General features: G+C 49.3%; 1 protein-coding gene across 3 annotated transcripts in view; it reads right to left on the bottom strand.

The window, feature by feature from the left end:
- The window catches only part of LRIG1 (leucine-rich repeats and immunoglobulin-like domains 1), a 115,422-nt gene that overhangs the window by 52,274 nt on the left and 49,867 nt on the right, over positions 1-13,281 (bottom strand). For all 3 annotated transcript variants that reach the window (XM_010851510.1, XM_010851511.1, XM_010851513.1), the window contains exon 3: positions 12,631-12,705. In XM_010851510.1, coding sequence (XP_010849812.1) covers positions 12,631-12,705 — 75 coding nt within the window. The remainder of the gene's footprint in view (positions 1-12,630; positions 12,706-13,281) is intronic.

The raw sequence follows: 13,281 nt of genomic DNA, 5'->3' as shown, positions 1-13,281 counted from the left end.
GCCTTGTTGGGTGACAGCCTGACAAAAGGACAGAACGGGGGGTTTTCCTGACAGCAGAAGAGTCGCCCCAACAGCCCACGTCCAGTTGGAGGTGAACAGACACTGGCAACAGCAGTCTCTGCTCAAATGCCCATAAAGGAGCAGCCGCAGGAGGGGCAGGCAGGGTCTCTGTCAACGTGCTGTGTGTCTTCTCTTCTCCACCGTGACCATGGGGCCACCGAGAGAGGGACAGTACGGACTGTGGCGGCACCAGGAAATGGCTCTGATGGTACCCATGAAGCACAGCACTTTGTTTTCTGAATCCATCTCCTGGGACAATTTCCTGAGCCTTCCAGGAGCTGGGATTCTTTTTCAGGGAACGGGGGAAAGTGAAGACAAGCGTGAGACTCTTACTTGGAACCACATAATTGCTGGAGCATCCCCAAATCAGGGCTCTTGTTAACACACACTAGAGAACGAGGGGGAGGGGGAAGAGCCTCGAGTGGTGAAAGGGTTTATCGTAGCTGTCGGCAAGGCCAGGAGGAGGGGGTCCCCTGGAAGGGCCAGTCCTCACGCTGTCTCTTAAAACCAAACAACAATTATGGGGCAGAAAAACTTCACCCTGCATGCTGATAACCACTGCTTTTCCATATGCAAAGAAGAATGACACTTGGAGAAAATGTCACATTCCCAACAAGTCCAAGGGAAACTTCCCCTCTTATTTCCAAAATTCTAGTTACTCTCTGTGACCTGTTGAAGGGGCCAATTCCAAACACAACCCTCACAGAATACCAATGAATAATTATCCACAGTGAATGTCAGGACCAGAAATTTGCTGTATTACAGTACAGCTTTTCGGTGGAATCGGAGGAAACATCCACTGCCTATATCTTATGTTTACGTATTATTTTTTTTTCCCCCAATTAAGAGTACAGTCCAGTGACTTCCCTGGGTGGTCCAGTGGTTAAGAGCTCACGGTCCAACGCAGAAGGTGCAGGTTTGATCCCTTATCGGGAGCTTAGATGCGTATTGTGTGGCCAAAAAACATTAAACACAAAACAGAAGCAATACTGTAACAAACTCAATAAAGATTTTAAAATGGTCCACATTAAAAAAAAATTAAAGTCTTACTTTCAGAATTATAAAGAAAAAGATTTATAAAGTCTGATGTAAGTTTTGCCTATTGTTTTACTATAAAGAGATTTCCCGCCCCCCACTGACACCACTATCGTAATGGGGCTTCTCTGATTTATAAGCAGAATCCAAATGAGAGATGGGTCATCTGGCTTTCAGGAGGTAAAAATAAATAAACAAATAATTCAGATTAAGTGGCAAACCCACAGTCAAGTTCTGTGATCCCCATGAGCTGGTCCTGCCTCACCAGGCCAACCAGGCTGTCCCACACACCACGAGGCCAAAGCATCTCCTACTCATTTTAAAGGGCTAACCTTGTAGTAGAAACTGTTAGTTGCTGAGTCGTGTCTGACTCTCTGCTACTCCGTGCACTGTAGGCTCCTCTGTCCATGGAATTCTCTAGGCAAAAATATTGCAATGGGTTGCCATTTCCTTTTCTAGGGGATCTTCCTGACCCAGGGATCAAATCTGGGTCTCCTGCATTTCAGGCTGATTCTTTACAATCTAAGTCACCAGGGAAGCCCAACTTTGCAGTATCTTTCCATTGAATCAGTGGTGAAAGAGGTAACTAAAACCTCTAACAGGGACTCCAGAACCATAAGTACTAAATTAAAAGACAGCCTTCTTATTTATTTTTCCACCAACTGGAAAGAAAAAGAAAAAAAGGAAAAAGAAGGTGTGAAGGTGAGGAAGGCAGGGGAGCCTACAGATTTTAAGTGACAGGCATCAGGGGGAGAGAGAGACAAAACCCTTAACTTGCAATTAGCCAGCTGTGACTCATTAATTTTACCTGCACGTGGAAAGGACCTGGAAAGGAACTTTAAAAAAAACCCCAAACACTAACAAACCCCCAGCCCCGAAGTCCCAAGGTTTTCCTTTAACCTGCCCTGGGATGCAGCCTGGGCATCCAGGCTTGTTCAAGTTCCTGCGGTCTTCCTACTGTGCAGTGCAGGATGCGAGACGCTGTGGGGGACGCCTGCACAGCTCTACTGCTGCTGCACCTCTGCCTGGTGATGAGAAAAGAGAAGGGAAACCAACTCTCCCGGCGCATGCAACGGTTCCCAAGGCAAGAATTAATATAGGAGAAAGCTAATCATCACATACATATATACACACACACACACACGCACACAAGGATGGAGGTTAACAAGCCACAGCGGGGAACGGCAAGTAGAGTCTGTTTTCAGGGAAGTGACGAGCCTCTGCCTCTGCTTCTAACACCAACCTCCTGGCTTGGTGTGGAGAACACCAACCTCCTTTGGCACACAGACACCAAAGCAAGGCCAGCTCCGTCCACGCCTTCCGTCTGACGCACCTCCGCTAGACATCAGAGCCTGCGCTGAGACACGTAGTGTTTAGTGAGTCCCCACGGCTCGGTGTACTGGCAGGCATCATCGCATGAGTGAGCAAAGCAAGGCTCAGAGGTGATGGACACAGCGCTCTCTAAACCCGGCTCCACAAGGCCCTCGTGACACGGGAGGTGCTGTGAGGTGAGGACCCTTGGCACCTCCCTCTCCCCAGACTCCTAGGGAAGGAGCCTGTTCTTTACAAACTGATTCCAGCAGCCCGCCTCTCACAGCCCTCCCCACTGAAGAGAAGCTTCTTTGCCCCCAAAGAGACTACAGCCATGCAGCCGAGCAGAGACCAGTGGCCCTCAGAGAGGGCACTCCGGGAGTGCCACCTGGCTGCGCCCTGCAGCCCTGCCACCCAGGGCACAGATTTCCTGCTCCTGTTGAAGGGGTGGGGAGAAAGAACCACACGTTGGCACCTTTATCTCAGCTGTTTGCGTCTGAAAGGCTTCCAGGAAGTGAGGAACTGTGGAGGAATTTGCCTTGAAGTGATGTGTCGGAGAGCAGAGGGCCACCGTCTGAGGAGCTGCTGGCACAACTGAACAGGCCTGGGGGCTGCAGAGGCCTGACAGCAGGGCGAGTCCCCCGCCTGCGCCCTAACAGGACGGGCTCAGAGCAGCTCAGACGCCAGACTCTGAGGGCGACTTGGGGTGAAGGGCCAGTCAGGCTGATCTTCAGGAGGACTTCCTGTCACTCTGCATCTGTTAATGAAAATCATACTGAGGGCGTCTCAGTGTTCAGAGGCGGGAATACGACCTGAAGAGACATCCCCTTCATGGGGCACAGCCTCTCATCCACACCCGAGAGCCACATCGGAGCCTTGTGGCTACAGACCAGAGAAATTCCCCTCCTAACACAATTTGAAATGTCAGCACATGAAATGACAAGACCCCCCCCAGGTTCCGAGACCACACATTTCTCCCTACAGAGTGAGCACGAAGCCCAGAGGTGCACAGAAATGAGATCAAGACTCACCTCTGCCACCTTCTGTGTGACCTCAGGCAAACGTCTTGCCCTCTCTGTGCCTCAGGCCTGTCATCTGTAAAAAGTGCTTAACAACAGACCCTGTGCCTCCTAGGCCTGCAGGGGCAACACAATGAGATGAGGCCTGGGCACAGACACACAGCAATGCCTGCTGATATCTGTGACTACACAGAGACTGTCACAGTTTTCTGTCTCAAGAGGCTGAACCATCATGAGTCTGGGGATGCTCTGAGCACTTCTGAACTACAAAACCGGACAGTTTCGTACGACTCAGCTTAAGTACACTGGGTAAACTGGCCCGTCTTCGAAACCCCTGCCTTTGAACAGGCAGGGGGAGTCTAATATTCCGTCCGCATGGCCCAACAATGACAGGCCTCGTGAAGGAAGGCCCGGCATAAATGCAAACACATTTCTTCCACTTGGGCTGTAAAAGCTAAAATGGCTCCCAGGTGTGAGCCGACACAATCGGCCCAGTCTGCTTTGCAAGGTCACCACGGGGGTCAAAGTCGAGCCGGCCATTTTCGGATTAGGTGCACACGCTGGCAAGCCTTCCCCGGGGTAAGTGGATTACAGAAGCCACCTGCAGGAAGTGGGCGCGGGGGAGGAGGAGGAGGAAACAGGCCGGCTGGAAGGAGGCTGTGGACATGGGCGGGGGCCAGCTCCTCTCACACGGGAGATTGTGCAACGGACCACGCAGCTCCCCGTCCCTTCCCAGTGCTGCCGGGTCAGCAACCACTTCCCTCCAAGACCATCCACACTGCACCCGCACTCCATTCCCACTGGATCTGGGACTCTATTTAAAGCTTACATGGTCATCAGAAAAAATGAGACCGCGAGGAGAGAGGAAAGAGCCAGACACACCATGAAGGCCAACTCTGGCCAACAGACGCTAAGCTACTGAGTTCCCAAAAAAAGGCAGTGTCTTCTGTGACCAAGTTCCTACTCCATGGGCTCGCCCCTTCCTCCGTTCCCCAGACCCCACAGCTGGAGTTTGCTTCACTTTCTCAGCAAATGATATGCAGATGGACCGCTCATCCGGCTGCCTCGCCACCCCCACTCTCAAAGAGAGAGAGAGAGAGAAAAAAGAAAAGAAGTAAAGAAAAAAGAAGGAAAACGACAAGTCAGGGCTGTGTGTCATTTGGCAGGCTTGCCTCAGAGGCCTCGACGGCTCCTTTCCCAGTGAAAGGCTCCCAAAGACTCCGGGCGAGAGGCGATCCACACTACAGAATCCAGGGGAAGCTTATAGGACAGAGAGCTGCTTTGTCAACTGGGTGTTTAACTTTCTGTTTTGAGGCCCACTGGTCATGGGCCTCTGCCTGCTGACAGAAGAAAGAGTGGGGAGCGGGGAGCAAACTCCCCTTAACATGAAACCATCCATGTCTTATGAACACTTCTCCCATTGCTCCTCCAAGTGGCCAGCGTGCTGGCTGAGCACCGTGCTGCCCCATCCTGAGGCCCATAGCCAACGTTCCCATACAGGGGCCAAGAAAGGGGATCCACAGAAGGTCACTGCATCTGGGAATCTTCCTTGTCTTGTAACCCATCAGTGACGGTGGTGAGAAACCCCTGAGACACTCCCCAGGCCTTGACTGTGTATGGCAACTGCCGGTTTACTCATCTTTCTCTGCAGCAAGACTGAGTCCCTCGAGGGCAGGAGCTCCAGTGTGCAGCCCTGGGCTCCACGTGGGGCACATGCTGGCACCCCTCTCCTCGGCCTTGCACATGGAACCTGGGCCCTGACATTCACTTCCTCCGCTTTCCTTTCAGTTCTTGTACCCACTGACAGCCTGGACGACAGCCTCCCTGGGGCAGAAGGCTGGGAAAACAAGAGTCGAGGACTGGGGTCACAGACAACTTGGGAGTGGACAACTCGGGTGGGAGGAAGGTGTGGGCCCCACGTTCTGATTCCCCATCAGGGCCGACAGCGCTGCTGTGTCTTTCAGGTGTTCCTTTTAACTTCCGCCTGGCACAGAGCAGCACCACTCAAGTCTTAGTCGAGGGCAAAGTTTCATCTGATAACAGTGACTGATAATCTGCAGAAAGGTAAGCGGTACTAACAGCAGCTTCCGGCCCGGGCCCTCCTGCCCAGGGACGCAGGCTATAAGGAGGGCTGCAACACTCTTCACTGAGGTGGTAGGTAGGAGCAGGTCTCTTGCCAGGAGAGGGTGCTTGCTGAGCGGCTCCCTGCCTCCCAGGAACTTGTGAAGGTCTGATGGGGAGACCTGTGTGATCACCGTCAACAGGCAGAGCTGTGCTGCCCACGGCTGCTTGCTGTCCACTGCTCTTAGCACTTTCCTCAGAAATAAATACCTTGCCCCACCGTCCCAAATAAATGCCCGTGCCCACACTGGTGACATGGGGAATTTGTCTAAATAATTTACTGCCCTCCAAAAGCTGAGCAGCTTGGTTAGTAAGGAGTCTCCCACCTCCACCCATCACTAAAGATGCTCAGGTAGTGGTTCTCCAAAGAAGGACAGGGGTTGCCAGACCAGCAGCATCAGCATCACCCAGGACTTTGTGAGTAGAGCAAATTCTGTAATCACACCGCACCCACACCCGCCGTACCAGAAACTGTGGCTGGGACCCAGCCATCCTATGGTCCAGTGAGCCTTCTAGGCGATTCTGGTAAATGGTCCAGTTTGAGAACCACACAGGTGACGGCGAAGCCACAGTCTCCCAAGGTAATGGGTGTGACATTTTATCCAGAGGAAAGAATTTGTTCACGTGCACCCAGAGAACTCTGGACAAGAAAGGCAGAAGGTTAGCACGTCTCTGAAGACACAGAAGAGGAACCGAAGCCCCGCTTTACGTATACTTTCCTGTTGTGCTGTCTTCTGACGAGGGCGCTGGCTTCCCTTCAGCACCTGGGATCTGAACGGGACATTCACACTTGACTTACAGCCTTTCAAACCAGGGCTTCGCTGGTGGCTCAGATGGTAAAGAATCTGCCTCAACTGGGGAGAACTGGGTCCAATCCCTGGGTTAGGAAGATCCCCTGGACGAGGGGCAAGGCAACCCACTCCAGTATTCTTGTCTGCAGAATCCCCATGGACAGAGGAACCTGGAGGGCTACAGTCCATGGAGTCACAGTCAGACATAACTGAGGAACTAAGCACAATGTTCAGTTTCTCCCTAAAGCATTTCAGTCACTACTAACCCCATGATCCTGATGACAGTGCATCCAAAAACCCACAGCAAATACGATGCCAAGAACCCACAGGGGGTTCTTTTACTCCAATACTCTAGCTGACTGGCCTTCCTTCACCAGCAAGGTTAAACTAGGTTATTATTGCAGGACATGGTTCAGAAGCAGAAATAGGGGGAGAAAACTGCCCATTTTCTCTTAAACTTGGTTCAGTCCACTCTTAATCTGATGATTCATGGATGGTCCAGCAAGTTCCCCCAGAGGAAGCCTCCACCTTGGGGAGAATTCTGATGTCCGCCTTACACAAACATGCACTCCCCACAGGTCCACCTCTGTAACACGATGTAAAGAGCTCCACCATCCAAGGTTACCAGTCAACTTTTTAAGACAAGCTATGATTTCACACTTGAGGGAAAAACATCATGATAAAAAAGATTTCAGCATCAACTATTATGTCTACAAATGATGACCTTCTTCCAGGTGAAGCAACAGAGAGAAAGTTTCAAGGGCAGCAGAGTAAAGGAAAGGCAAGAGGCCTGAACCCAAGCTACACCCACACAAGGCTTTAGCAATGCCCAGAAACTATTTATTACTTAGTAAAACTTCACCTGATTAGTAACAGTCTCCGCTAAGGTCCCAAAGCCTAGCCGAATTTTCTGAGGAGGAGTCCGGGGCTCCTTTCTCCCTGGCTTCTGGGCTGGGCCCTCAGAGACATGGATTCCAGCACCGGGAAGCAGCTCAGGTCCTCATCGCTTTGTGTTAAGGCTCTCGCTTTTAATTACTCTTTAATGTGACTTCATCTGCCCATGAATGAGCCTGCAAAGAAGACTGATCCAGCCCCTTCTTCTAGAGGGTTTGCTAGGCAGAGGGAGAGTTAAATATCACCACTGACTTTATGTCCATAGCAGACCTGGCCCAGAAGAGTTCGCGCCATCCTTCCCAGCCTTGGGGTGCCTCAGCCCCACCCAGCGCTCCTTCCATCTAACTGGCTCCAAGTGGGGTCACAGACAGGACAGCAGGTTTTGTCCCTTCCAGGTTTTATTCTCTGTAACTAACAATAAAGTAATGCTAAATGCTCCATGCCTTTAATCAGTTTTTCTTCAGTTAAGAGGTCACGGCAAATACACAACTGCATAGTTCATTCTGCTTCTGATATTTTTATTTAAATGATTCAATTCTAAGTCTTCCAGGTACATTGCGAACAGGAGAGAAAAATACTTTACTCAAAAGAAGAAAATAAAAGTTGAGTTTTCAGGAAGCTGAGAGGGTGGGGATAGGGGAGGTGATTGCTTAAGGAGTAGGGGTATTATTTCGGGGTGATGACAACGTTCTGAAATTAGATTGTGGTGAGGGGGGTGTTGTGTTTGAGGATGTACACCTGAAATTTGTTTAATACAGTGTTTTATGTTAGTTTTCTCTCAATTAAAAAAAAAAGCTTTCATAAAAGTTTATTTCCCCCAGATTTGAAGTAAAAGATCAATATTTTGCTGTGTTTTCAAATGCAACAAAGACCTAAGGATTTTAACAGCACAATTACAAAGTCACAGGTAACAGTGTTTGAGGAGTCTTAGCCTAGATCGCCTACCTGATCAAGGCCAAAGGAGGGGGAGAGGAAGCCACGAAACCTGGGTAAGGGGCAGGGTCCGAAGCACACCACCAAGAGGAAAAGAAGTTACGTGGACAAAGCCGAGGGCCACGTGGCTAACACCCTACAGCCAAAACACACAAAACAAAGCTGCTGGGCTTTACAACTCAAGTTGGTTTTACAGCAAGCATTTTACTCCTAGGGCTGAAGGGAAAAAAAAAAAAATACCACACAGAACCATTTCCACTGGAACCAATCTCCTGAATGATACAAGTGCAGTAATACCACAGGAAAAGCGGAAATTTTTCTTCCCCAGAAATGTCACTTATGCATCACATGAAATTACTATTGCTGTGGGAATTGTAACTTGAGTTTCCTGGACTTCAAATTAGAAAGAAAGAAAGAAAGAACTCAAACGTGAAAATCTACCAGCAGAGTCTGCCCCCACTGAACAAAAGTCTGTTTCTTTTTCTGAGAAGCATTTCATGAAATCTAGCTCCCTCACTCCAACCCAATCCTATTAAAAGCTTTCCTTGAGTTTAATGCTTTTTGGTTATTAAGGACAAATGGCTTTGTCCTTATCTGCAGAACACAATACAAATAAAAATCTGCTCTTTGACAAATACATTAATTGAATTAGATTCCTTTAATCAGAAATTGTTAACCAACTGAAATTTTCCTGAAGGATTCCAGTTCCCAAAACTCTAGAAAACTCTGTCCTGAGGCCCTAATAGTAAAGCCAGGCTTGAAACAAACCCTTTTCCCCACACAGTCCTCCCAAGTGTGACCTCAGCGAAGCAGGGTGCTGGTATGCGGGTGATGAGAGCTCTGTCGTGTGAGCAAGGGACCAGGGTTACTGACACAGACTCAGGAGACAAGAAACCAACACAGAGATGAAGAGCTGACCTGGACAGGCAAACAAAATCCAGAGGCAAAAGCCCCCAGTCACCGGCGTCTGAACTGACACCACAAAGCTGCTACCTGTCCTAAAAGACATACGGCAGCAAGAGCAGCCGTGGGACAGCAGGTTCGGTATTTCTTTTGTGACATTATTGCCTCGACTCTCAGTTTCCTGGTCATGGAAGGGATATAAAAGCTGCAAGTGTACTTTTGTGAGTATTTCAACCCCTTCATCCACCAGATGAGGAAAAAGCACCTTGTCCCTGCTCACAGTATCATCAGAGATACAGCTGGGTATTTGCCTGGTCCCCCTCTTTCCCCTGACCCACCTGCCTACAGCCTTGTCCCCAGAAAGTGGTCCCAGCTCCTCAGCCATGTGGTCCCTTGGCAAGTTCTGATTATTTATCTCCTCCTGCCCAGGAAGGGGAGAATCTGGAGACTATAAGGGCTACCAAGGTGAATGCTGATTAAGCTAACTGACCTATCACGTCCGCAGACAATACGTGAGGGACCTCCTACGTGTGATGGCACTGTGTCTTTCCCAGGTCACTCTGGGCTCCAACCGCAGGGGCACAGAGGTTCCTACTACATGTTTGTTGAATACGTGACACCTTTTACTGCTTTCTTCTGAAAAACCACAAACACACCAGCACAACTTGCCCTTCAAAGCCTGAATGGTGGACTCCCCTGGTGGTTCAGTGGTAAAGAATCCACCTGCCAATGCAGGAGACATGGGTTCAATTCCTGATGTACCGTGGAACAGCTAAGCAAGCCCATGCGCCAGTACTCCAGAGCCTAGGAGCTGCAACTACCGAAGCATGCGCGCCCTAAAGCCCGCGCTCCACAGCAAGAGAAGCCCCCAGTGAGAAGCCCGTGCACCGCAACTAGAGCGTAGTCCTCGATTACTGCAACGGGAGAAAAGACTCGGCAGCGACCAAGAAGACCCAGCACAGCCGTAAATAAATAAAAAAATAAACCTTAAAAAAAAAAAAAAAAACCCAGCCTGAACTGTTGGAATTATCAACAGTGGATGGATGGATGGATGGATGGATGGAGATGCAAGGTGTTTTCCCTTAGAAGTCAGGATGAGAATGTCACATGCATCTGCTGTCCGCTCTCCCCTGCTCTTTGCTCAACTCACTTAGGAAATACAGGAATGCATGAAGGAAGACAGCAAATTTATCTATAATTCTGCTACTGTGATGTCATGCTGCTAGCCTGACTCTCAGGCAGTAAATCCACGAGTCTAAGATCGGGGAACACAGGCCCTTTAGACAGAAGGAAGGTAAAGACCATTCAGCATCTGTCATTTCAGAGAATTCACTGACCAAGTTACATGGAGCTCAGCTTCAGGCCAAAGGGAGTATCTGCCAATATAAACCTGCATTTTCCAAACTGAATCAGAATTGGGAGGGAGCCTTTTTTTCTTTTTCCTTCCTACTTTACATATTTTAACACTGTCTAATGGAATAGCAGGAACAAGGCCAACCAGCCCCCCTGCTTCAGACACCTGGGCCAAGGAACAGAAATGTATTTTTAGTCAGCAGAGCAAGGAGTGATTCACAGCACCACAGGCCTCAGGGCAAACGAGGGGCCCTGCCCGTCCTGGCACGGGGTGCGTCACAGTCACCTGCCACACTCCTGCCCCCATGTGGGGGAGAAAGGAGCCATGCACGGGCATGCGTGTTCAGTCTCTGTTCACCGCTCTATTGCGCAACTTACAGGAGCTCAGACAGCCTCAGTTTCCTGTCTGGTAACATAAAGATGATCTCTGTGGCCTGGGCTTCCCAACCAAGTGAAGAACAAGGGGTGGGGAAGCCGTGCTTCTCAACCTTGAATGAATGGGCCAATGGCCAGGGGGGCCGGTGAAAATGGCTTCTGACCAGCAGGACTGGGATGAGGCCTGGGAGTCTGCATTTCTAACGAGCTCAGTACTGACAGCACACTGCTGGGCCAGGAACAGTCCTTTAAATAGCAAGGCATTAGAAGCATCTTCCCGTGTGCTGCTCTATAAACATACCAGGGATTGACATGTCCTTAACTAGCCTCAGGTACGGATAACTCATTTAACCAGCAATGAAACACCTTCCAGATGCTAGAACACCATGGGCCAAACAGCTGCAACAAGAAAATTAGATCCCTGACTGATCATCTTGGGACAAAGAGCTATATGCATCATTCCAGCACTCCACAGGTATAAGAAGTGACTCGCAGACCCTGTGGTCCTATAGGTGAGATCACGCCAAGGCCCAAGGGGCCAGGTGACAACTAGCCACCAGCCAGCAGCCGCTGCCACCCATCAAACACCTATTCTGGCTTGTGCAAGACATTAGGAGTTTCCCGCACCTCATGCTCCCCTCGAACTTTGGACTCACTGCCCCTACGTGTACAAACACAAGGGGGAAAAAAAAAAAAACAAAAACACACAAGGGGAACAGGAACACATCCTGTAGATGAGGAAAATGAGGTTCAGAGAGATGAAGCCGTCTGTTCAGGACACAGGGCTGGGTCACAATTCTAAGCCCCTGCTCCCCAACCCCACAACACCTGGAAAAGGGTTAAAACCAAGACTGTATTTCCCAAGGCTGGGCCATCTTCTGAACACAGGCCCTGCAGCCAGGAAAACCTGGAGACCTGTAAGACGCACTAGTTATCGGACAGATGAAGCCTTCTTCCCAAGTCACTCTGCTCGGGTCAGTGTCAGAAAAGATACCTCCAGGTGATTGGACAAGTTATAACACCAGCAAAATCACCATCAAATAAAAATTGGCAGGCCTGGAGTGGAAACAGGAAATTTGGCGTGAAGAGGGAGGTGCTCTGCTGAGGAAGCTGCCAATAAAAGCTGGTCTAGAAAATAGCTGGACTTGTGACTGGTGTATCTGGAAAGACCTCTGGGTGAGTTTCAAACAAGTGAGCACCTCCGTCTGACTGCTGGAGAAGTGGGGTAACTGATAGTACTTAACGCCCCCACAGGGTGCTTCTCGGCCCCAACAATGACATACCCAGGGCATCTCCCTTTCTTCCTCACTGAGGTCCCTTTATTCCCTTTCTCATTTCCACTGCGTTGTCTATAATAGTCGACAGGTTTTATGCTGTGTTACACTTGACCATGACAAAGAAATCCTTACTTTTATGCTAATCTCAGAAGCCTGATTTTTTTTTTTTTTTTAAGCCCTGAAAGTGAGCTGAGTCACATTATCAAAGTTACTGCTACAAAGATGAGCCTGCTGTCTCATCACTGATACAGTGTTCTTTAAGTTCAGTTTAGGCACTCAAACTGCCAGCTTATCCATTAGGAACAAGAAATTTAATACCCCTGGGTATTAAAAAGATAATTTCCTGCCAAGCTAGAGATGAGGCAAAACTTCCAGTTTTTAATTCTACACACCCCGAAACAGCAAGCAACACATTTGTCATGATCACTAGAGGTACATGGAGTAAGACCATTTTTTCCAGTGAGCCCAGGAATACGAGTTTCCCTGATACCCAATGTCAGCAACACGATACCACGGCCTCCCCACACAGCCCAGGATCTCCCAAATGGTACCACTTACAGAAAGAGAGAGACTATATGAGATGAGGCACTGCCCAGGGATGGTATGGCTGTCAACTCATTGTTATTGAGGTACCTGTAATGACAACAAGAAGAAATGAATAAGTTAAATCATTAAAATTAGTTGTATGAAATTACAGATATACAAGGACGTCGTAAAAAAATGGCCATGGGCAAACTGCTATGCTGTAACGCTGAATACGAGAATCTAAACGCAAGTTTTTAATAGGAAAGAAGTTATGCCAGGTCATAAACACTACGTACCACACTCATAGTTTAGGAATAAACACACCCAGAACACGTCCCCTGTCCTCTAGGAGCCTCCACTCTAGCTCAGAAATCAAGACTAATAGACAAGGGACTGTGAACACAGGTGGAGATGCACGAAATCAAACAACAGCTCCCCAAGACCATCACTGAGAGCGCTCCTTGGGGGCTGAAGGATCAGAGCCCACTCCAACTGGGATGGTCCTCCTCCCCCAGTTGCTTTATGCATGTCCATGACACGGCTCTGCCCTCACCAAAGGGCCACGCGGTTGCACCCAGTGCCACAGATTCATGCCCTCCTGTGGGGGGTTCCTGGTGCTGGAGACACATGAACCAATGACTAGTTCTTGGAGGTTCTTATCTACTTGCAATTCCAGCTTCTCTG

The sequence above is a fragment of the Bison bison genome, unplaced genomic scaffold (genome assembly GCF_000754665.1).
Source record: "Bison bison bison isolate TAMUID 2011002044 unplaced genomic scaffold, Bison_UMD1.0 scf7180017864304, whole genome shotgun sequence".
Classification (NCBI taxonomy): Eukaryota; Metazoa; Chordata; class Mammalia; order Artiodactyla; family Bovidae; genus Bison; species Bison bison.
This window is presented reverse-complemented; position numbering and strand designations above follow the sequence as displayed.